Source organism: Hylobates moloch, unplaced genomic scaffold, assembly GCF_009828535.3.
Source record: "Hylobates moloch isolate HMO894 unplaced genomic scaffold, HMol_V3 SCAFFOLD_5, whole genome shotgun sequence".
In the NCBI taxonomy this organism is placed as follows: Eukaryota; Metazoa; Chordata; class Mammalia; order Primates; family Hylobatidae; genus Hylobates; species Hylobates moloch.
Window position 1 is genome coordinate 105737864 of NW_026652280.1, and position 26216 is coordinate 105764079.

General features: G+C 41.5%; 1 protein-coding gene across 1 annotated transcript in view; it reads right to left on the minus strand.

Moving 5' to 3' along the window:
* RNF115 (ring finger protein 115) overlaps positions 1–26216 on the minus strand; it is a 92724-nt gene that overhangs the window by 54811 nt on the left and 11697 nt on the right. Inside the window, exon 2 of the mRNA XM_032151644.2 lies at positions 414–472. Within this exon, the coding sequence (XP_032007535.1) occupies positions 414–472 (59 nt within the window). The remainder of the gene's footprint in view (positions 1–413; positions 473–26216) is intronic.

Here is a 26216-nt window from a genome sequence, read left to right on the forward strand (position 1 = left end):
CCCGCCAAAGAGGTATAGCAGCAGTTTACCCTCAGGCAGCAGAGTGGTCACTAAAAACCAACTAATAATCTAAGAGAAGCCCCAAGTCTCAGATAATAAATGAAAACTTACCAGATTTACTCTGACATGCGTACAGATGTACATGGAATGCCACATACAATCAGGAGCAGTGCGTATCACCACATCTGCTATGATATCACTTTCCAAATTTTCCCATTTTTCTTTATTTTTCCTCTCCCATTCTTCTGCCCTCTCTTGTGCAAGCTCATGCACTCACTGACTCTTTCTCTCTCTCTCTCACTCTCACTCTCTCTGTAGAGTGTAAGTTATAAAACAAATTCAACTTAGTCCATGCTGAGAGAAAATAGTTTTGATAATAGAATGTCTGATTTATTCATGAGCTTGTACAATACCTGGAATCATCTGTCACTTCTTCAATAAAGCCTGATTCACATCTGGGACATATATATTCCTATAAAAGAAAGGAAGAAACAAAACTTTTTCATTAGAAAGGTACGTGGTATCTGTAGTTTCAGAATAACATGCAGTATACAAGCTGAGGCTCTGAAATGTTGTATGTACTTGCTGACTCGAGTAGTTTTTTTTTTTCTTTTGTGAGACAGGGTCTCACTCTGTCACCCAGGCTGGACTGCAGTGGTATGATCATGGCTCACTGCAGCCTCGATCTCCCAGGCTCAAGAGATCCTCCTGCCTCAGCCTTCAGAGTAGCTAGGACCACAGGCACATGCCAACATACCTAATTTTTTTTATTTTTTGTAGAGGATGAGGTCTTGCTATGTTGCCCAAGCTGATCTCAAACTCCTGAACTGAAGTGATCTTCCTGCCTCAGCCTCCCAAAGTGCTGGAATTACAGGCATAAGCCACTGAGCCCAGCCTAGTTTTTTCTTTTTCTTTTCTTTGTTTTTTTGTTTTTGTTGCCCAGGCTGGAGTGCAATGGCATGATCTTGGCTCACAGCAACCTCTACCTCCTGGGTTCAAATGATTCTCCTGCCTCAGCCTCCCGAGTAGCTGGGATTACAGGCATGCGACAACATGCCTGGCTAATTTTGTATTTTTAGGAGAGATGAGGTTTTTCCATGTTGGTCAGGCTAGTCTCGAACTCCCGACCTCAGCTGATCCACCTGCCTCAGTCTCCCAAAGTGCTGGGATTACAGGCGTGAGCCACCATACCTGGCCTTCTTTTTTTTTTTTTGAGATGGAGTCTCACTCTCTTGCCCAGGAGCTAGAGTGCAATGGTGTGATCTCAGCTCACTGCAACCTCTACCTCCTGGGTTTAAGTGATTCTCCTGCCTCAGCCTCCCAAGTAGCTGGGATTACAAGCCCCTGGCTAATTTTTGTATTTTTAATAGAGATGGGGTTTCACCATGTTGGTCAGGCTGGTCTCAAACTCCTGACCTCAGGTGATCCACCCACCTCGGACTCCGAAAGTGCTGGGATTACAGGCACGAGCCACCACGCCCAGTCCTGGCCTAGTTTTTTCTATTATACTCTGGCAAATATAGAATTCCATAAAATATTTGCAGAATTGCTTCCTAGCTACCTAAGTGGTTTCCACTGACAGCTGAAAGGTAGAGTGTCAAAGATTTTTTTATTTTAAAATTTAGGTTATTTATTTATTTATTTAGAGATGGAGTTTCGCTCTTGTTGCCCAGGCTGGAGTGCAATGGTGCGATCTTGGCTCACCACAACCTCCGCCTCCCGGGTTCAAGAGATTCTCCTGCCTCAGTCTCCCGAGTAGCTGGGATTACAGGCATGCAACATCACGCCCAGCTAATTTTGTATTTTTAGTAGAGACGGGGTTTCTCCATGTTGGTCAGGCTGGTCTCGAACTCCTGACCTCAGGCAATCCCCCTGCCTCGGCCTCCCAAAGTGCTGAGATTATAGGCGTGAGCCACTGCTCCTGGCATTTTTTTTTTTTTTTTTTTTAAGACAGAGTTTTGCTCTTGCTGCCCAAGCTACAGTGCAATGGCACGGTCTTGGCTCACTGCAATCTCTGCCTCCCAGGTTCAAGCGATTCTCCTGCCTCAGCCTCCCAAGTAGCTGGGATTATACGCACCTGCCACCATGCCCAGCTATTTTATATTTTTAGTAGAGACGAGGTTTTACCATGTTGGTCAGGCTGGTCTCGAACTCCTGACCTCAGGTGATCTGCCTGCCTTGGCCTCCTAAAGTGGTGGGATTACAGGTGTGAGCCACCGCGCCTGGCCTTTTTTTTTAATTAGAATGAATTCATCATCTAATTTTCTCTTCAAATCTAACAAAAAAGCTCCACTATATACATATCAATGCAGTAAAATATTATAGTAATCATGGGTATAGAAACTGCTACTTTTAGTCTGGGCGCGGTGGCTCACGCCTATAATCCTAACACTTTGGGAGGCCAAGGTGGGCGGATCACTTGAGGTCAGGAGCTGAAGACCACCCTTGCCAACATGGTGAAACTCCATCTCTACCAAAAATGTAAAATTAGCTGGGGTGTAGTGGCGTGTGCCTGTAGTCCCAGTTACTTGGGAGGCTGAGGCAGGAGAACTGCTTGAACCCAGGAGGCAGAGGTTGCAGTGAGCCCAGATACTGCCGTTGCACTTCAGCCTGGGCAACAGATCGAGACTCTGTCTCAAAAAAAAAAAAAAAAAAGAAAGAAACTGCTACTTTTTACTATGTAAAGAAAGAGACTGCTACTTTTTACTATGTACATACAAAAGGCATAAACTGGGCTGGGTGTGGTGGCTCATCCTGTAATCCCAGCACTTTTGGAGGCCAGGCGGGCAGATCACCTGAGGTCGGGAATTCGAGATCAGCCTGACCAACATGGAGAAACCCCATCTCTACTTAAAAAAAAAAAAAAAAAAAATTAGCCGTGGTGGCACATGCCTGTAATCCCAGCTACTCGGGAGGCTAAGGCAGGAGAATCGCTTGAACCCGGGAGGTGGAGGTTGGAGTGAGCCAAGATTGCACCATTGCACTCCCGCCTGGGCAACAAGAGTGAAACTCCATCTCAAAAAAAAAAAAAAAGAAAAAGAGAGAGAGACACATAAACTGAATAACAGCATAAATCAATTTGTAGACTAGGAACAATGAGGCAGTACAATATTTCTATTCTATCTTGTTTATCAACGGTTCCAAATAAAACCTAACAATTCTCAAATACCCTACAGAAACGACAATTCAAATAACCGAAACAATTCTATTAAGTCAATTTCTATTTCCTTCAGTAATAAATCTTTCTTTTTTTTTTTTTTTTTTTTTTTTGAGACGGAGTCTCGCTCTGTCGCCCAGGCTGGAGTGCAGTGGCGCTGATCTAGGCTCACTGCAAGCTCTGCCTCCCGGGTTCACGCCATTCTCCTGCCTCAGCCTCTCCGAGTAGCTGGGACTACAGGCGCCCGCCACCACACCCAGCTAATTTTTTTGTATTTTTAGTAGAGACGGGGTTTCACCGTGGTCTCGATCTCCTGACCTCGTGATCCGCCCGCCTCGGCCTCCCAAAGTGCTGGGATTACAAGCGTGAGCCACCGCGCCCGGCTAAATCTTTCTTTTAAGTAATATCAAGCTTTGGGGATAAGAATACACTTTAGAGACTGCCTTATAATAATTTTTAAAGTATATTTTAACTACCTATTAAAATAGACCTGGGAAACACATTTAAACCTCATCTTAGACTCCAAAGGCATGGGAAAGACATTTTCAACCATTTTGTTTCTTTTTTATTTTTTAATTATTTATTTATTTATTTTTGAGACAGGATCTCACTCTGTTGCCCAGGCTGGAGTGCAGTGGCACAATTTTGGCTCACCGTAGCCTTGACCTCCAGGGCTCAGACAATCCTCCCGGCCTCAGCTGGGACCACAGGCACATTCCATGCCCAGCTATTTGTATTTTTGGTAGAGATAAGGTCTTGCCATGTTGCCCTGGCTGGTCTGAAAGAACTCCTGAGCTCAAGCAATCTGCCCACCTTGGCCTCCCAAAGTGCTGGAATTACAGGCATGAGACACTGTGCCCAGTTCAACTATTTTCTTATGCCGTATAGTTTCTGAACCCTAAATTTTGTTTTACCTGAAGATGATGTAAGCTGTATTTGGCTCTTCAAAGAAAGACAGGATGGTAATTCAAACGCTCCAATGCTTTTTTTCTAAAGATATGGGGTCTCATTCTGTCACCTAGACTGGAGTGCAGTGGCACAATCACGGCTCATGGCAGCCTCGAACTCCTGTGCTCAAGTGATCCTCCCAAAGTGCTGGGATTACAGGCATAACCCACCATGCCTGGCCCTCAAGTGCTTTTTTAAAAGAAAAAAAAAATCCCTCATGTCAAAAAGATTAGTTTCTTGAGGAGACAGTCACATCAAGAAACAGCAAATTTAATACAATAATTGCTATAATAAATGAACACCAGACACAGAAACAAATACAGAGTTTGCCTGGGGGAACTAGGGAAAGCTCTGACTGAAACAGAGACCTAAAATATTTGCCCAATGAAAAAGGAAATTCTAGGTTTAGGACATGATGATAGAAAACGGCATGCACAGAGGTTGGAAGGGATTGGTATGAATGTGGATATGCAGACAGGCAGATAGGGGCCAGAATGTAGAAAACTTTAGATAACTATTAATATCGACTTTACCTTGAGGATCAGAAACTCAACCTTTTTTCTCCACTACATACATGAAGGATGAGACACATTCGTAACGGGCATACTGTAAACTACTCCAGAAATGAAGTAATCTGGAGACCCCATAAATCCCTGAGTCCTCCTCTACTCCTTCATGCCCTACCCTCCCATATAGCTGCAACTCCATCCCTTTCTCTCCCATTACGAAAATTTATCTGGTCAGGCGTGGTGGCTCACACCTATAATCCTAACACTTTGGGAGGCTGAGGCAGGAAGACTGCTAGAGCTCAGGAGTTTGAGATCAGCCTGGGCAACATAGTGAGACCCTGTCTCTACAAAAATTTAAAAATTAGCCAGGCATGGTGGCGCATGCCTGTAGTCCCAGCTACTTGGAGGCTGAGGCCAAAGGATCGCTTGAGCCCAGGAGGTTGAGGCTGCAGTGAGCTGTGATGGTGCAACTGCACTACAGTCTGGGTGACAGAGTGAGACCCTGTATCAAAAAATAATAATAATATATGCATATATGAGTTTATCTGAACGCCGAATACAAATGAGACTGATTTTGGAAAGCTAACCTTATCTATTCTAATGTCTAAAATTAAATTCAAAAAAAGAGTCAATAGCAAAATGAAATCACAGTGTTAGACCCTCTTTCTTCTCTCTCCCTCTCTCACTGATTCCTATTGCTTTAAATATCTCTATATGCCAACTCCCCACAAATGTATATCTCTATCCCAGGCCAGTCTTCTGAATTCCAGATTCACTCACTCTTATATGTATGCTCTCTCACACGCTTTTTCTCACACACACACACACCCTCAAGAGGCGGCATACCACTTTGCTCATACTGAAACCCAGGGGTCATTCCTCATGCCTCTCTTTCCCCTCCCACCACTAAGTCCTGGTACTCCAAACACAAACACATTTCCCAAATCTACATACTCCTTGTGCCGCTGCCGCTACCTTAACCCAAGCCAGCACTGGCTCTGAGCACTAAATATCTTCCCTTCTTTGTTTTGAGACGAAGTCTCGCTCTGTCACTCAGGCTGGAGTGCAGTGGCACAATCTTGGCTCACTGCAACCTCTGCCTCCTGGGTTCAAGCAATTCTCCCACCTCAGCCTCCAGAGTGGCTGGGATTACAGGCATGTGCCACCACACCCAGCTAATTTTTGTATTTTTAGTAGAGATGGTGTTTTGCCACGATGGCCAGGCTGGTCTCGAACTCCTGACCTCGAGTGATCTGCCTGCCTCAGCCTCCCAAAGTGCTGGAATTACAGGCGTGGGCCACCACGCCCAGCCTGAATATCTTCCCTCTTAAGTCGTGTCCTGCTTCTCTTTTAGTCCTTTCCAACCTGAAATCAAAAAAGAACCATCTTTTTTAAAGCATAAAACAGACCATGTCATTACCCAGCTTAAAAATCTTTCAATTATTTACAAAAACACTTAAAATAAAATTAAGTTCTTTAACATGATTTACAAGACTGGTCTGTGCTCAACTTGACAATCTCATTTTAGACTACCCAACCCTCCCCCCCCTTCAGTGTGTTCCAGCCACATACTGGCCTTCTTCTGATTCTTTGAATTCATCAAGCCCAGCACTGCTTAAAAGCTTCCTGTAACTAGAACACTATTTCCCTAACTTTCCACATGGCAAGGGGCATCTAATCTATTTTTTTTTTTTTTTTTTTTTGAGACAGAGTCTCACTCTGTCGCACAGGCTGGAGTACAGTGGTGCGATCTCCGATCGGGATCATGTGAAGTCCCCACTTCACATGGTCCCAGTCACAGTTCTGTGCCCGGAATTTATTCCTTCCCGTGGGTTCTTGGTCTCACTGACTTCAAAAATGAAGCCGCGGACCCTCCCGGTGAGTGTTACACTTCTTAAAGATAGTGTGTCCTGGCCAGGCGCGGTGGCTCACGCCTGTAATCCTAGCACATTGGGAGGCCGAGGAGGGTGGATCACAAGGTCAGGAGATTGAGACTATCCTGGCTAACACGGTGAAACCCCGTCTCTACTAAAAATACAAAAAATTAGCCGTGCGTGGTGGCGGGCGCCTGTAGTCCCAGCTACTGGGAAGGCTGAGGCAGGAGAATGGTGTGAACCCGGGAGGCAGAGCTTGCAGTGAGCCGAGATCGCGCCACTCACTCCAGCCTGGGCGACAGAGCGAGACCCCATCTCAAAGTAAAATAAAAAAAAAAAGATGGTGTGTCCGGAGTTTGTTCCTTCTGATATTCAGATGTGTCTGGAGTTTCTTCCTTCTGGTTGGTTCGTGGTCTCGCTGACTTCAGGAGTGAAGCTGCAGACCTTCGCAGGGAGTGTTACAGCTCTTAAAGGTGGCGCGTCCGGAATTGTTTGTTCCTCCCGGTGGGTTCGTGGTCTTCAGGAATGCAGCTGACTTCAGGAACGAAGCCACAGACCCTCCAGGTGAGTGTTAACAGCTCATAAAGGTAGTGCAGACCCAAAGAATGAGCAGCAGCAAGATTTACTGAGAAGAGCCAAAGAACAAAGCTTCCACAGCATGGAAGGGTACCCAAGCTGGCTGCTGCTGCTGGCTGGTGTGGCCAGCTTTTATTCCCTTATTTGTCCCCGCCCACGTCCTGCTTGATTGATCCATTTTACAGAGCGCTGATTGGTCCATTTTACAGAGTGCTGATTGGTACATTTTTACAGAGTGCTGATTAGTGTGTTTACAATCCTTTAGCTAGACACAGAGCACTGATTGGTGCATTTACAATGCTTTAGCTAGACACAAAAGTTCTCCAAGTCCCCACCCAATCCAGAAGCTCAGCTGGCTTCACCTCTCAGTTCTAGGAACCAGGCTGTCAACCACTACAGCTCCTTCACAGGAACATGACACTTAAGAGATATAAATCAAATTGTGGAAGTGCTCTATGGTTCTTCCTGTCGTTTGGAAGTGACAAGTACTCCTTCCATTTATAAGCAACAATAAAAGCTTTCTAAATAGTTATATTTTGATTTCAAGGAAGAAAAGCCAAAACTCTTCCCAAATGCTCTGCTAATTATTCTTGATAAAAGTAGCTAATTATAAAACAAACCAAACAGTCCTGGACTATCCTCCTGCAATCAACATTACAGGAAAAACAGAGAACTTTTTAGAATATACAAGATCTTCATTCTCTAATTATCAAAGTAAAAAATGCACATTTGTATCTTAAGTCTGATTTCAGAACAAAGTCTGGTCTCAAAAAACTATCTCATTTCCATTTATTTAATCTGCCTCTTAGATACTTGGAAACCCCAAAATGATACTCTAAAGATTATATTTCCTGTTTCTAGATTTTCCTTATAAAGGCTTCATATCACTCCACTTACTAGTACCACTTTTCTTCTGGATTCACACAAGTCACTAGCTTTCCCATGATTTCCAGCTATGTTAAGGGTCCACCCCTTCACTCTAAGAGCTCAAAAACTCTATCAACTGCTTCCAACTAATCAAGAGACAAGGTGTTAGATGGGGACAGAAATAAAATAAGATTGGTTATAAGTTGATAATTATTGAAGCCGTATACATGTAGATTTGTTATATTATTCTACCTACACATTTTGTGGTAGAAAATACATAAAAATTTGCCATCTTAACCTTTTCTTTTTTTTTTTTTTTCTGAGACAGGGTCTCCCTCTGTCACCCAAGCTGGAGCACAGTGGCATGATCTCAACTCATTGTAACTTCCACCTCCTGAGACTACAGGTGCATGCCACTGCACCCGGCTAATTTTTGTATTTTTTGTTGACATGAGGCTTCACCATGTTGCCCAGGCTGGTCTTGAACTCCTAAGCTCAAGCAATCTGCCTGCCTCAGCCTCCCAAAATACTGGGATTACAGGTGTAAGCCACCACACTCAGCCCATATTAACCATTTTTAGGTGTACAGTTCAGAAGTGTTAAGTATATTCACACTGCTGTGAAACATCTCCAGAACCTTCTCATCTTGAAAAACTGAAACTCTATACCCATTAAACAACAACAACCCATTTCTCCCCTTCATTCCCTGGTAACCACCATTCTACCTGTTTCTATGAATTTATAATTTTTGATACTGACACCAACAACCCAACTGTCCCATAGAACTGACCATTATGGTTTCTTTTGAATAAAGATAAGAAATTGACCCTCCCAGTCTTAAAACTTGAAAAAGTTACATTTGTCTTATCTGAGTTCCTTTCTCAGGAAACCAACCATCAGGTCTCCCAGATGATATCAAGGAACTGAAACGTACCAGATCACTGCATCTAAACAATGAAACCTCAAACCCCTCAACCCATCATGACTGCCTAACTGATCTCCTGCTTCCTGGTGACCAACTTCTCTTCCTTATCTCTCCCTAATTCTTATTTTCCTGCATGTAGTTACAGTTCTTCCTTGCTATATAAGCCCTTAATTGTAGTCAGCCAGGGAGATGGATTTGAGACCGAGTTCCCCTCTCCTCAGCTACAGCACCCAATTAAAACCTCCTTCTCTGGCAAAACTCATTGTCTCAGCAACTGGCTTTCTGTGCAGCAAGCAGCATGACCTAGAACACACTCCTGGTGTTTCAGTAATAATATCTAATATAAGTGAAAGCATATAGTATTTGTCTTTTTTTGACTGGCTTATTTTACTTAACACAATATCCTCAAGGTTCACCCACACTGTCACATATGGCAGGACTTATTTCCTTTTTAAAGCTAAATAATATTCCATTGTGTGTATATACCATATTTTATTTATTCATCAAGGACATCTGGGTTGTTTTCGCCTCTTAGCTATCCTGAATGTGCTATGAGCATAGGTGTGCAAATATCTCTTTGAGGTCCTGCATTGAATACTTCTGGATACATATCCAGAAGTGAGTTTGATGGATTACATGGTAATTCTATTTTTAATTTTTTGAGGAACTGCCATGCTGTTTTCCATCACAGTTGCACCATTTTACAGTCCCACTAACAGTGCACAAGAATGGTTCCAATTTCTCATAATTTTCACTAACACTTGTAATTCCCTGTTTGTTTTTTAATAGTAGCCATCCTAATGGATGTGAGGTGATATCTCATTGTGGTTTTGATTTGGATCTCTCTGATGATTAGTGATGTTGAATATCTTTTCAAATGCCTCTTGACCGTTGGTTTATCATCTTTGGAGAAATGACTATTCAAGTCATTTGCCTATCTTTTAATCCGTTTATTTGACCTTTTGTTGTTAAGTTGTTGTTCTTTCTACATTCTGGATATGAATACTTTAACAGATACACAATTTACAAATATTTTCTCCCACTCCACAGGTTGCCTTTTCAAGTTGATTGTGTTCGTTGATGCACCAAAGTTTTTAAGTTTGATGCAGTCCCATTTGCCTATTTTTGCTTTTGTTGCCTGTGCTTATGGTGTCATATGCAAGAAATCACTGCCAAATCCAAAGTCATAAAGCTTTCCTCTAAGTTTTCTTTAAGGAGTTTTACAGTTTTAGGTCTTATATTTAGGTCTTTAATCCACTTTGGGTTTATTTTTTATATAGTGTAAAATATGAGTCCAACTTTTTGTTTTGTATGTGAAAGTCCAGTTTTCCCAACACTATTTGTTGAAGAGACTGTCCTTGCTCCACAGAGTGGTCCTGGCACCTCTATCCAAGATCATCTGACCACATATGCAAGGGTTTATTTCTGGAGTCTCTATTCCATTGTCTATATGTCTGTTGTTATGCCAGTACTACACTAGTTTTATTACCGTAGCTTAGTAATATATTTTGAAATCAGAAAGTTTGAGTCCTCCAGCTTTGTTTTTCTTTTTGAAAACTGTTCTGGCTATTAGGGGTATCTTGAGATTCCAAATTAATTTTGGGATGAAACTTCTATTTGCAAAAAAAATGCTGTTGGGATTTTGACAGGTATTCTGTTGAATCTGTAGATCGCTTTGGGCAGAATTCATACCTTAACAATATTAAGTCTTCCAATCCATGAACACAGGATGTCTTTCTATTTGTTTGTATGCTCTTTAATTCCTTTCAGCAGTATTTTATGGTTTTTAATACTCAAATTTTTCACTTCTTTGGTTAGGGTCATTCCTAACTTTCATTCTTTCTGATGCTACTGTTAATGGAATTGTTTTCTTAATTTTTCAAGTTGTTCACTGTTTATGGAAACATAACTAATTTTTGTGTGTTGATTTTGTATCCTGCAACTTTGCTGAATTCATTTATTAATTATAACAGGGTTTTTTGTGGAATGTTTAGGGTTTCTTTTTTTTTTTTTTTAGATGGAGTGTTGCTCTGTCACCAGGCTGGGGTGCAGTGGCGCGATCTCAGCTCACTGCAGCCTCTGCCTCCCGGGTTCAAGTGATTCTCCTGCCTCAGCCTCCCGAGTAGCTGGGACTACAAATGCCTGCCATCATGCCCAGCTAATTTTTGTATTTTCAGTAAAGACGGGGTTTCACCATGTTGGCCAGGATGGTCTCGATCTCTTGACCTCGTGATCCGCCTGCCTCGGCCTCCCAAAGTGCTGGGATTACAGGCATGAGCCACTGCAGCCAGCCTCAGGGTTTTCAACAAAAAAGATCATATCATCTGTGAACAGAGATAATTTTACTTCTTCCTTTCTAATTTGGGTGCTTTTAATTTCTTTTTCTTGCCTAAATTGGCTCTGGCCAGGACTCTTAATACTATGTTGAAATAGCGGTAGCAAGAATGGGCATCTTTGCCATGCTCCTGATGTTAGGGGGAAATCTTTCGGTCTTTCACCACTGAATAAGATGTTCACTGTGGGCTTTTTCTTTGTCGGGGGGAGGGGGTGGGTGAGGGTGGGAAGGGTCTTGCTCTGTTGCCCAGACTGAAGTGCTATGGTACAATCTTGGCTCACTGCAGACTCAACCAATCCTCCCACCAAAGCCTCCCAAGTAGCCAGGACTACAGGCGTACATCACCATGCCTGGCTAATTGTGTTTATTTTTTGCAGAGATTAGGTCTCACTTTGTTGCCCAGGCTGGTCTCAAACTCCTGGACTCAAGCGATCCTCCCGCCTTGGCCTCCCAGAGTGCTGGAATTACAAGCATGAGCCAACACACACAGCCACTGTGGGCTTTTCATAAATACACTTTGATATGCTGAGTTTCCTTCTATTCCTAGTTGAGTGTTTTTATCATGAAAGGGTGCTGGATCTGGCAAATGCTTTTTCTGCATGAATTGAGATGATCCTGCAGTTTTTGTCCCTTATTCTGTTAATGTGGTATTCTCTTTACTTTGATGTGTTTGAAATTTTCCATGATAAAGTTTGTTTTAAGTTACAACAGTCTGAGAAACATAGACAGGTCAAGAAACAGTTAACCAAACCATATACTGAGCAAACTTGTGGCCATTTAAAATAAAGTAGAAGATCAGAAGTAATTTGTTACATTAGAGAATTAAGGGGGGAAGTCCACTTATATTTACTAAACACATGATGTGCTTGACACTGTGCTATTCCACTTAACCACTCTGTGAGGTAAATATTGTTATTGCTATTTTACAGACAAGAAAATGAAAAAAAATTGTGCCCAGATGACCTTCCAGAGACAGCCCCAATAAGACCTCTCAGCCCATATATTCTTCTGCAATGTGACCTTCCCACTCCCTTTAAAGACATGCAGTTTATTTCTCAAGCCCCTTGAATCTGGGAGGCCCTGTGACTTCTTTAATAGATACAATACTATGCCAGTTCCAAAGCCCTTAACTGCCTGGCAACTTCTACTTCCTAACTCTTGGAACCCTGAGCAGCCACGTAAGTTTAGGCTGCTCTGCTGGATAGAGAGGCCATCTCAAAAAGCACTGAGACGTCAGACAAGTAAAAGGAAAAAACCATCTTGGATCCAGCCTAGGGCAGAGTCTTCAGATGGCCCCATCTCCAGGTACTATCTGACCACAACCACATGAAAGACCTTAAGGGGAGAAGTGTCCAGTTGAACCGTGTCAATCCACAGAAACATGAGAGATAACAGTAAATTATTGTATTAAGCCACTACATTTTGGATAGACTTGTTAGGCAATAATAGAAAATCAGAACATTGCCCAAGGGATGAAAAGGAGCTTTAGGCCAGGCACAGTGGCTCATGCCTGTAATCCCAGCACTTTGGGAGGCTGAGGCGGGCGGATCACGAGGTCAGGAGATCGAGACCATCCTGGCTAACACACGGTGAAACCCCATCTCTACTAAAAATACATAAAAATTAGCTGGGCGTGGTGTTGGGAGCCTGTAGTCCCAGCTACTCGAGAGGCTGAGGCAGGAGAATGGCGTGAACCCAGGAGGCAGGGCTTGCAGTGAGCCGAGACTGCGCCACTGCACTCCAGCCTGGGCACAGTGCAGAGCGCAGAGCAAGACTCGGTCTCAAAAAAAAAAAAAAAAGAAAAGGAGCTTTAAACCTTGGTCTTTCTTGAATCCAAAATTCCATCTTCTTTTCATTATACCATGTTGACTGAAAATAACTATGCTTTTAGGCCAGGCACAGTGGCTCAGCCTATAATCTCAGCACTTTGGAAGGCCAAGGAGGGGGGATCACTTGAGGCCAGGAGTTCGAGCCTGGCCCAACATGGCAAAACCCCGTCTCTACTAAAAATACAAAAATTAGCCAGGCGTGGTGGCACATGCCTGTAATCCCAGCTACTCTGCAGGCTGAGGCAGGAGAATTGCTTGAACCCAGGAGGCAGAGGTTGCAGTGAGTGAAAGAGTGAGATTCCACGTCAAAAAAAAAAAAAAGAAAGAAAGAAAATAACTATGCTTTTAAAGGGAGGAACACTAAATCAAGAATAATAATGAATCAAATGCCAATTATATGTCAGGCACTATGGAAATCTATCCTACACTTACCTATTAATACGTCAAATCTTCACAACAAACCTCTCCCCAAAATATTTCCAATGTATACAGTCACAAAATCTTACCCCTCAAAATTCAGTAACTCATTTCTCTCTTTTTTTTTAAACTGAGACAGGGTCTCACTCTGTTGCCCAGACTGGAGTGCAATGGCACGATCTCGGCTCACTGCAACCTCTGCCTCCCAGGCTCCAGAGATTCTCCCACCTCAGCCTCCCGAGTAGCTGGGACTACAGGTATATACCATTATGCTCAGCTAATTTTTATATTTTTTGTAGAGACGGAGTTTTGCCATGTTGCCCAAGCTAGTCTCAAACTCCTGAGCTCAAGCGATCCTCCCATGTTAGCCTCCCAAAGTGCTGGGATTACAGGCGTGAGCCACCACGCCCAGCCAAGTCATTTCTATCATCCCATCTGTAAAAGAAAAGCATAACAAAAAACCTAAGTTACTTACCTAGAATCATTGGAAACAGGAACTCAACTGTTTCCACCAAACTAAGCTGCTTTCCCCCTAGGATCTAAAAGATTACTGTAAACAACTCTAGTGAAGATACTCAGTAGCAGGTTCTGAATCAAGAACAACTCCCTAAGCATAGCTTAGCCCTGATGCTTACCCACTTAAAAGAACAGCCCAAGAGGACACGAAGCACTAGAAATATAGGAGGGAAAGGCAAACAGTGGTTTTAATGCATTATTTCTTTTGCCTCCGGTATTTCAAAGGGTTAGTTATCACAATACGTGACACCTTAGAGGACAAGGAGCTACAAACTCAGACCTATTTATATCAGGTCACATAATGTGAAATTTAAATACTCTTGAAACCTATACAAGTTTGTATCCAATACTTATTCAGTACATCAAATGTAATATAAAGACTTACTACTTTTTTCCTAATTTCACAGCTTTGTTTTTCTACCTCTTCATTATCAACTCAAAGTGTTTATTTGATCTAAAACAGAAGTTCCAATGGTGATTAAAGTGTCAAAAAAAAGAAGCCCATTTTCTGTCTAGTCTGACAGTCACAATTTTAAGTAAGTCACATTCTATTGTTTATATTCTGAGTATCACATGGCAAGACAGTCAGAAATTCCTAATTAGAAGGATTAAGAACACAAAATGTTTGCCACACATCACAGCTCCTAGGCCAGTACCCACTATACTTTTACTCTGATGCTAAGTCTCATCACTAGGTCAAAGAGACTGGTTCCCTTTTCAAGCCAGGTTATACGTCCTCCTCCCTTTTCAAAAGCATCAAATGAACCCCAAAACAAAGACAACGGAACTTCTGAGTTCTGTTCCCAGTTCCACCATTATCTTCAAGGTCTCTGTGAAAATCTGTTTCTAGAGTACAAATACTGTCCTCATTGACTTCTTTCTCTCAACTCTCCTTCAAGAAAATAAGGAAGACATACCTCCCATTCATTACAAGAAAGAGAAAGTTTCCAATCTAAACATTTTGAAATTAGTTCTCTGAGCTCAAGGAGTTGTAAGCAATTGTTCACTTGGCTATTAATAAAGAAAATCAGTTTACTAAAAAGGAAAACAATAGGCCACTGTTTCAGTGTTACACAAGGATACCTATACAATTTAAATACTGTTTGAAGGGCTGTGATTCAGTTCCAGGCCATTAAAACTACCTCGATTTATGGTTTCATCCCCCTAAGAATAGTAACATTCACATTCACAACCTTTATTTATTTATTTATTTATTTTGAGACTGAGTCTCACTCTATTGCCCAGGCTGGAATGCAGTGGCGTGATCTTGGCTCACTGCAACCTCCACCTTCCAGGCTGAAGCAATTCTCCCACCTCAGCTTCCCAGTAGGTGGGAATACAGGTGCCCGCCATACGCCCAGCTAATTTTTGTATTTTTAGTAGAGATGGGTTTCACCACTTTGGCCAGGCTGGTGTTGAACTCCTGACCTCAAGTGATCCACCTGCCTCCCAAAGTGCTGGGATTAGAGGCGTGAGCCACCACACCCAGCCACCTTTATCATTTTGTTCCTTAATTCAGGCCATGATTGAACACTGACATTACAGATTCCAAACAGGAGTGCATAATCAACCAAGCTTCTTTAGCTCATTGTGTACCAAGGCAGAAAATCAGGTCACAAGACAAAGTGTTACTTGATACAAGCTTGATCAGATAGTCAAGAAGCCAAATTTTCTAGGGAAGAAACACACGGGACTACAAGAATTACCAGAGAAAATGTTAACCTCAGACAACATAATATAGCAGAAAAGATTTATAGTGTTTTTGGCTTGCTCACACTAAAGGCAGCAAGAAAGGGAACAAGCCAGTGGCATAAATAAAAAATGATAAATGAGCCAAAAGTATAGATGTTTAGCTCTGATGTGTACCACAATAGTTTAGAAGTAAAATGTACTTTCTTGCTTTTAGCTTAGGCTGACAGAATCTTCTTTGACAAAGTGACAACATTCATTCACTCAGCAAAAATTCTAAGCTCTACATTCCAAGCATTGTGTAGAAAGAAAAATAACCTGGGATTAAAAGTCACTAAAATCACCTACAAAGTGTATGCTCTGATAAAATCATACTTCCCTTAACCATATTCTAGTAGTTAGGGAAGTCAAAAGGCATATAAAATGAACTTCTGAATATCCTAGTCTTAGGTACTTAGCCTCGAAATGAGAACTGAGCAATGCTTCAGAACAGCCTAAGTGGTTAGAGTAATGAATGTGAAGCAAAACAAAGCTGGACTGGTAATCATTTCAACTATGTATGTGCACTTCAAAACATCATGTTGTCCATCTTAAATGCATGCACGCGCGCACACACACACACACACACACACAATTGGACTGCAGACACAGAATAACCAACCAGTTGTGTGATACTGGGTAGCTCACTTCATCTAAATGAGATAGTACCTGGAATATACTAAATTCTCAACAAACTGTAGGTTCTAATAAATTATTCTGAGTGATTTGGATATGGAATATTTCTCAAACCATGTTTCACAAGAGATTAACCAGTGGTGGGGGGGGGGGGAAACTAGATTTAGAAAAGCCTGAACTAAATATCAAACATGCTGCTTTAATGAATGATTTTTCAGAACCATTAATATGCCATTCCGTGTCATAAAAGGGGAAGTGGAGGGATGCAGATAGGGAAACAATTTGGTATGCAATATTTTACCGTAATTCTGAACTCCTATTAAATCTCCTGGCACACAGTCTGAGAAACACTGATCTAGACTACTGATTTCCACACTTTTGGTTCCCATAAAGCAGTTCAATTTTCAAAATAAAAAATTGGAAACCTGCACGGATTGCCAGCTTTTTTATTTTGCCAAGTATAAATATTTTTTAAAAACCCATCTACTATCACCATTTCATTTTAAAAAGTACTATTTTACCATGTACCCACAGAGCAATCAGAGCTTCTGACTGAAAACTCTTCATCAAAATAAAAGTAATACTTGGAATTCTAGCATTGACTTGCCATCGATGACATAAGAGAACTTCACAAGTATGATCTAATTCAACTCACAGCAGGAACATTCAGGTCAGGAAAGATCACATACAAACTGGTTGTTAACAGTAGCCACTGACCATTGGATTAAGAAAACAGTTAACTGAATACAACTTTAAGAACAAAAGCCATGTAAATGCAACCTCAAAGCAAAACAAAGAATATTTATAAAATAGTTCTAAAAAAAAAAATTATCCCAGGCCAAGTTTACCAGTTACTGATTTATTCAGTCAACATTACCAGCATTAGTGTTTTGTTTGATTTGTAAAAGGAAAATTTTGACATTGCTTTGCATTATGTCCTCCATCCTAACATTTTCAAGACTGTTCATCATTATAAGATAAAATATGTACTAATAGTTTGTAACTCATAAAGGAGATTATTTCAGGGGTAAAATTTAAATCCTAGTATGTCAGTGGCTACAACATGATCTAGGTGGAAAAACTACAGAAGAAAATTTCCTTACACAAAATCCAAAAATACCCCAAAGCTCAAATCACTAAACTGTAGCTAGCAGGAATAAACACAACTATCTCATTTTACAGACAAGGAAAATGAAGACCCTGAAAGGTTCAATAATTTAACAGCTAAAATAAAACATTTTTTCACACAGTACTATAATACGATTTATATATAATTAATTAAAATAAATAAAATCAGCTATAAAAAGGGCTGACAACAGTTGCAAAATGAGGGCTAGTTATTAGTTCTACAGCTTACAACAATATCTCAGACCTGAAATGGGGAAAAAGGCATTTGCTCTAATCCAGAGATAGCTACATTAATTTAATGTTTAAATGAAATATTAAATTTAAGTCCAGGCACAGTGGCTCACGACTATAGTCAGCCCTTTGGGAAGCTGAGGTGGGTGGATCACTTGAGGTCAGGAGTTCAAGACCAGCCTGGCCAACCGGGTGAAACCTCATCTCTACTAAAAATACAAAAATTAGCTGGGCATTGTGGCGCACACCTGTAATCCCAGCTGCTCAGGAAGCTGAAGCAGGAGAATCGCTTGAACACAGAAGGCAGAGGTTTCAGTGAGCTGAGATCGTGCCACTACACTCCAGCCTGGGCAACAGAGGGAGACTCCATCTCAAAAAAATAAAATAGATAAATAAATAAATATTAAATTTAAAGAAAGCCAAAAGGAGGAGAAAATATTTAAATCCCGATTTTACTACCCATTTTTCTCAACATTTTATTAATCTCCTTACTTCTTCCTGAATATAGCTGATATAGTTTGGTATGTGTCCCCTCTAAATCTCATGTTGAAATCTGATCCCCAATGTTGGAGGTAGGGCCTAGTGGGAGGTATTTAGGTCATGGACGCAGATCCCTCATGAATGTCTTGGTGCAGTCCTTATAGGAATGAGTGATGTGGTTGTTTAAAAGAGTGTGGTACCCCTCCCCTTTCTCTCTTGCCTTGTGGAACGAACACCTGCTTCCCCTTGGCCTTCCACTATGACTGGAAGCTTCCTGAGGTCCCACCAGAAGCAGATGCTGGTGCGAAGCTTCTTGTACAGTCTGCAGAGTAATGAGCTAAGTAAACTTCTTTTATTTGTTTATTTTTTGTTGAGACAGAGTCTCTTTCTGTCGCCCAGGCTGGAGTGCAGTGTGGCAGGATCTCGGCTCACTGCAACCTCCACCTCCTGGGTTCAAGAATTCTCCTGCCTCTGCTTCCTGAGCAGCTGGTATTACAGGCACACACCACTGCGCCCAGTCGTAAACCTCTTTTAAGTTATCCAGCTTCAGTTATTCCTTTATAAGCAACACAAAATGCACTAAGACAACAGCCTAAGTACCTAGAACAGCTCCTGGAATATAGAAGGTACCAATACAGTTACTGAATAAATAAAAATGGACTGCTGTTACTGTTGCATAATCTAGTGCCTGTCATTTTAATGTTATTATGAAATACAAACTAAATTTGAAGTGCTGTACTTCACAAATAGAGCATATGTGTGTGTCCTCAAAGAAAATATCCAGAATCAATCACACTCAGGAATAGAAATAGACATACTTCTGGAAACCTTTTACAGTACTAGTGTTACAGGACAAGATAGACCTATATTATACTGCTAATCTTATTAAAAACTGCCGGGCGCGGTGGCTCACGCTTGTAATCCCAGCACTTTGGGAGGCCGAGGCGGGCGGATCACGAGGTCAGGAGATCGAGACCATGGTGAAACCCCGTCTCTACTAAAAATACAAAAAAAACAAATTAGCCAGGCGTGGTGGCAGGCGCCTGTAGTCCCAGCTACTCGGAGAGGCTGAGGCAGGAGAATGGCGTGAACCCAGGAGGCGGAGCTTGCAGTGAGCCGAGATTGCGCCACTGCACTCCAGCCTGGGCGACAGAGTGAGACTCCGTCTCGAAAAAAAAAAAAAAAAAAAAAACCTTAGGAAGTCTGAATCTGTCCATCTAATACTGATTGCATATTAAAATAGGATGCTAATATAATATTAAAACAACTTCTCCCTATCCATTCAATCAGCACCTGCACTTTATAGAGAATAATAAACCAACAATTTTAGAGATTAGTAAACTAAGGTTGAAAAATTCAGGAAATTAAACATTTTTATGATTCTCACTTATTAATATTACTTTCAACCACTTTTTTATTGCTACAGATATCTGTAAATATTCATGGGGTACATGTGATATTTTGGTACATGCATATCAAGTCAGGGTATTTAGGGCATCTATCACCTTAAATATTTATCATTTCTATGTGCTGGGAACATCTGAAATCCTCTCATCTAGCTATTTTGAAATATACATTGTTGTTAACTTTAGTCACTCTACTCTGCTATCAAACATCAGAACTTATTCCTTCTATCAAATTTTATGTTTATACCCATTAATCAACCTCTCTTTATCCACATACCTCACCCCCTCTGCCTTCACACACCCTTCCCAGCCTCAGATATCATTCCATTCTCTACCTGCATGAAATCAACTTTTTTAGCTCCCACATATGAATGGGAATATGCAATATTTGTCTTTCTGTGCCTGGCTTATTTCACTTAACATAATAACCTCCAGTTCCATCCATGTTGCTACAAATGGCATGACTTCATTCTTTCTTATGGCCAAACAGTATTCTGTTGCATATATATACCACATTTTCTTTATCCATTCATCCATTGATGGATACTCTGATTCCATCTTTGCTGCTGTGAATAGTACTATAATGAACGTGGAAGTGCAAGTATCCCTTTGATATACTGATTTCTTTTCCTCTGGGTAACTACCCAGTAGCAGGATTGCTCGATTGTATGGTAGTTTTTAGTTTTTTTGAAAAATATCCATTCGGTTTTCCATAGTGACTATACTAATTTACATTCTCATCAACCGTGTTTAAGAGTTCCCTTTCTTCCACATTCTCGTCAGCATCTGTTATTTTTGTCTTTTTAATAATGGCCATTCTAACTGGGGTACAATGATATCTCATTCTGGTTTTGGTTTGCATTTCTCTGATGATTAGTGATGTTAAACACTGTTTCATATACCTGTTGGCCATTTATATGCCTTCTTTTGAGAAATGTCTAATCATGTCCTTTGCCCAACCATTATTTGTTTTTTTTTTTTTTTTTTTGAGACGGAGTCTCACTCTGTCGCCCAGGCTGGAGTGCAGTGGCGCAATCTCGGCTCACTGCAAGCTCCGCCTCCTGGGTTCATGCCATTCTCCTGCCTCAGCCTCTCCAAGTAGCTGGGACTACAGGCGCCCACCACCACGCCCGGCTAATTTTTTTTTGTATTTTTAGTAGAGACGGGGTTTCACCGTGGTCTCGATCTCCTGACCTCGTGATCCGCCCGCCTCGGCCTCCCAAAGTGCTGGGATTACAAGCGTGAGCCACCGCGCCCGGCCCATTATTTGGTTTTTTATTATACTTTCAACAACCCTTTAATCTAAAACATACAAATCAAGACTAGCAGTGAAAATAAATTTGCTGTTTGCCTTTTACATGTTATTAAACAGAAAGTAAATGTACCATTATAAATAGTTTTTGCACTATATCAGCAATCCAAATAACTAATTTTTTTTCAAACCAGCGAGGTTAAGATATAAAAATTTCTATTCCTCAACCTAACTTTTCTTAACTAGGTACGCTAATGCCTGTAAACATTTAGCAGTGACCATATTACAAGATCAGGATCTAATAACTGGCACCATAAATTCAAAATCAGGGAACCAACAGTTTAATAAGTTTGAGAGTAAAAATACCTCACATTAGTACCTAAATTAGAGAAGATCCTCTAGAAGAAGCTTTCATTCAACAAATTCAGCTATTAATGACTAATGAAATAACTCTGCCTACAAAGCCCATCGGCTGTTTATCTGAAAGACATGGAATTATGGGATGACTCCTCTACTTATAAGCTCTCATATGCAGAAATAAAGCCATATTCCACAAGAGGCTCCACTCTACTGGCCACTAACTATTGGCAAGTGGTCCATCAAACTGCTGCTTTGAGCCAACCCTTTAGTCATTAGTCTATAGGTCTGTGCTTTGTTTTCAATGATTTTTTTTTTTTTTTTTTGAGACAGAGTCTCACTCTGTTGCCCAGGCTGGAATGCAGTGGTGCAATCTCAGCTCACTGCAACCTCCACCTCCTGGGTTCAAGTGGTTATCCTCCCTCAGCCTCCTGAGTAGCTGGGATTACCCGCGTGTGCCACCACACCCAGCTAATTTTTGTATTTTTAGTAGATGCAGGTTTCACTATGTTGGCTGGTCTCAAACTCCCGACCTCAGGTGATCTGCCCGCTTCGGCCTCCCAAAGTGCTGAGATTACAGGCGTGAGCCACTGCACCCAAACCCAGCTAATTTTTTTTTTTTTTTTTGTGACAAGACTTTCACTCTTGTTGCCCAGGCTGGAATGCAGTAGTGCGATCTTGGCTCACTGCAACCTCCACCATCCAGGTTCAAGCAATTCTTCTGCGTCAGCCTCCCAGGGAGCTGGGATTACAGGCATGAGCCACCATGCCCGGCTAATTTTGTATTTTTAGTACAGATGGGGTTTCACCATGTTGGTCAGGTTGGTCTTGAACTCCTGACCTAAAGTGATCTGCCTGCCTCGGCCTCCCAAAGTGCTGGGATTACAGGCGTGAGCCACTGCGCCCAGCCTGTTTTCAAGGTTTTTATGAAAACTAGTACCTCCATCATTTTCAACAGGTACAAAAAGCAGAAAGTGGCAAGAAGAAAAAGCCTACAGTTAAGTTTCCTTCATTCAACAAATACTAATTGAATATCTACTATGTACCAAGGCACTGTCCTAACACTTATGAAAAAGAAAACATCAATAATAAAAGTGGTGAGGAAATAACAAATTTAAAGACATACAGGAATTGTCTAAAGGCCAAGTAAATCTTTGTCTTTTAGACTAAAAGGCTGTGCTAAAGTAGTGAATAATAAGCAAGAAAAAAAAAAAAAGAAGAGTGAATGATAAAACAGAAAAACATTTTCCTGTATGACTAGAGGTCATTCTTAATGAGGACAATACAATCATCTAGGGGATATTCGGGACATCTATGGAAGTGCTTTGGTTGTCACAGCAGTTTAAGAAGTGCTTCTCACTATTCACAATAGCAAAGACATGGAATCAACCCAAATGCCCATCAGTGAGAAACTAGATAAAGAAAATGTGGTACGGCCGGGCGCGGTGGCTCACGCTTGTAATCCCAGCACTTTGGGAGGCCGAGGCGGGCGGATCACGAGGTCAGGAGATCGAGACCACGGTGAAACCCTGTCTCTACTAAAAACATAAAAAAAAATCAGCCGGGCGTGGTGGCAGGCGCCTGTAGTCCCAGCTACTCGGAGAGGCTGAGGCAGGAGAATGGCGTGAACCCGGGAGGCGGAGCTTGCAGTGAGCCAAGATCACGCCACTGCACTCCAGCCTGGGCGGCAGAGCAAGACTCCGCCTCAAAAAAAAAAAAAAAAAAAAAGAAAATGTGGTACATATACACCATAGAATGCTACGCAGCCATAAAAAGGAATGAGTGATTACTTTGCAGGGATGCGGATGGAGCTGGAAGCCGTTATCCTCAGCAAACTAACATAGGAACAGAAAACCACACATCACACGTTCTCATTTGTAAGTAGGGGCCAAATGATGAGGACACATGGTGGGGAACAACACACACTGGGGCCTGTGGGGGGAGCCTCAGGAAGAATATCTAATGGATGCTGGGCTTAATACCTAGGTGATGAGTTGATCTGTGCACCCAACCACCATGGCACAGGTTTACCTACACAACAAAACCTGCACATCTTGCACATGTGCCCCGGGACTTAAAATAAAAGTTGAAGAAAAAAAAAAAAGTGTTACTGACATTCAATTGGCAGAGGCCAGGAAAGCATAGGCAAGTCCAGCACAAAGAAAAAATGTCTTTATTCTCAAACTTCCTTATGAATAGTTAAGTGGATTTTTCAAATCTGTATAATTACCAAAGCCTAGAACCTAATTACATTCTACATATAAGCACCAAGTCCTTCTGCATAATTTTATTTATTTATTTATTTTTGAGACAGGGTCTCACTCTGTCACCCAGACTGGAGTGCAGCGGTGTGATCACGGTTCACTACAGCCTTGACCTCTTGGGCTCAGGTAATCCTCCCACCTCAGCCTCCCAGGTAGCTGGGACTTCAAGAACGTGCCACCAAGCCCGGCTAATTTTTAAAAAAATTTTTTGTAGAGACAGGGTTTTAGCATGTTGCCCAGGCTGGTCTCCAACTCCTGGGCTCAAGTGATCCATCCGCCTTGGTATCCCAAAGTGCTGGGATTACAGGCCTAAGCCACCATGCCCAGTCCATAATTTTAATATGTACTAAATGTCCAGAAAAGCAATTGCTGAATAAAGTAAGAGAAAACCATACTTTGGGGCAGATGCAGTGGCTCACGTTTGTAATCTCAGCACTTTGGCAGGCCAAGGAGGAGGACAGCTTGAGCCTAATTCAAAACCAGCCTGGGAAACTAAGTGAGACCCCATCTCTACCAAAAAAAAAAGAAGAAGAAAGAAGTTGTACTTGAGTTTTATTTGTACATTTGCAAAGAATTGTTCACTGTACTGGTTTGCTTCTCCTGGTATTTAAGTTGCAAATACCCTTACAGCAGTCTACTCAGGTAGCTGTCATGTCAAGCTAATCTGTCAGAAATATTTTCTATTTATCGTTTATCTTACTGCAAGATAATTTTTTTAATTATATATGTAGGGCCAGGTGTGGTGGCTCACGCCTATAACCCCAGCACTTTGGGAGGCCGAGGTGGGCGCACTTGAGGCCAGGAGTTAGAGACCAGCCTGGTGAAACCCTGTCTCTACAAAGAATAAATAATAATACAAAAAAATTAGCCAGGTGTGGTGATGCACGCTTGTAATCTCAGCTACTTGGAAGGCTGAGGCATAAGCATTGCTTGAAGCACCCAGGAGGCAGAGGATGCAGTGAGCCAAGATCACGCCACTGCACTGCAGCCTGGTTGACAGAGATTCTGTCTCCAAAAAAAAAAAAAAAATATATATATATATATACACACACACACATATACGTAGAAAAGCTGTATTACCTGTGGATTTCATTTCACTAAAGAGAGTATTTCAAAATACTTATAAAAAGAGGGCACTGAATCTGAGAGGTCTGAGAATTAACGGGCTAGAAGATCAGCATCATTGTAGGATACCTGCAGGTCTCAGTTAATCCAGCAAAAGGTAAGAAAGAGCATGTAACTATAATTGTTTTTTCTTTTGAGAATGTAAATTCTAAGCATGGTGAAAGGTAAGCAAAATGAAACTTCTGGAAGATGGTACTATGGGTTAAAAGTCTACTCAAATCTGGTACTATGGGTTAAAAGTCTATTCAAATCTGTACAACACCAAAGTGAGTGGCAAGGAGGTAAACATTACCTTGTCTACTAAGAAGTTCCCTGTGACACTTGTTCAAATTGTCAAGGAGAGAGATTAATCTGTCTTAACAGATTTTCAAGGAAGACAAAACTGATTGGTCTGGCCAGGCGTGGTGGCTCACACCTGTAATCCCAGCACTTTGGAAGGCCGAGGCAGGCACATCACTTGAGGTCAGGAGTTTGAGACCAGCCTGGCCAACATGGTGAAACCCCGCCTCTACTAAAAACACAAAAATTAGCCAGGTGTGGTGTCGCACACCCGTAATCTCAGCTACTCGGGAGGCCGAGGCACAAGAATTGCTTGAACGTGGGAGGCAGAGGTTGCAGTGAGCCAAGATCGCACCACTGCACTCCAGCCTGGGCGACAGAGTGAGGCTTCAGGTCTCAAAAAAAAACAAAAAACAAAATCTAACTAGTCTGTTTTGGGAAAATCTAACTAACACCAACAGTCTACTTATCATACAAGAAAAGTATGCCTGGTTTAAAAATCACTGGAGCCAACTCACTTCTGTCTTTTTTAAAATTTTTTTAAGAGATAGGGTTTCGCCATATCACCCAGGCTGGTCTCAAACTCCTGAGCTCAAGTGATCCACCCACCTCAGCCTCCCAAAGTGCTGGGATTACAGACGTGAGGCACCATACCTGTCCTACTTCTAATTGATATACATGCATCTGGGGACCTCTGAGGAACTCTGAACTGCAAACAATTGAAAAAAGAAATTTCTAAAAAAGAAAAATTTTTCAGCACCTAAACTTCTGTATGTGAAACTATAACAACAACCTAAAATGCTTCTAATACAGTAATGGCCCTATTTCTCTGCAAATAAGGATTGCTCATCATTCTTACACTCCCTTTCAATTAGGATTATACAGATCCACTCCTCATTCAAGCTTCCAATATGTGCAACTAAGTATCATTTTACAATGGGATATACTTAGGTAAACTGAGACGGTCAGATGACTCAGCGAGAAATCACCCAAAGAATTTTAGAACAAAGATTAATAACTCCAATATACCCTCTCAACCAAGAATTTGAAGAAACTAAAAGGTTAAACACAAAATTTCTGGAGCTCTTGAAACTTCTGAGAGGTATAAGAGAAACACAGAAAGTAAAACTAAAAGTTAGGCTTGTTGTCTGCTTTTCATTTTGTTTCCAAACTGGGATTTCCAGCTGTCTTACTAAATTACATGCAGTGTTACTATCTCAATTAATTCCCAACTGACAAAAAAATGTGGCTAGTTTTCTTTTATAAGTTGCCCTTACAGTATGTAACTTGAGAGGGGTAATCCAATTCCTCTGGTCTCAACTCCAAAGAGAGAAAGTGACTCCAATAGATACTGCTATAATGGAATTGCAGCCACTA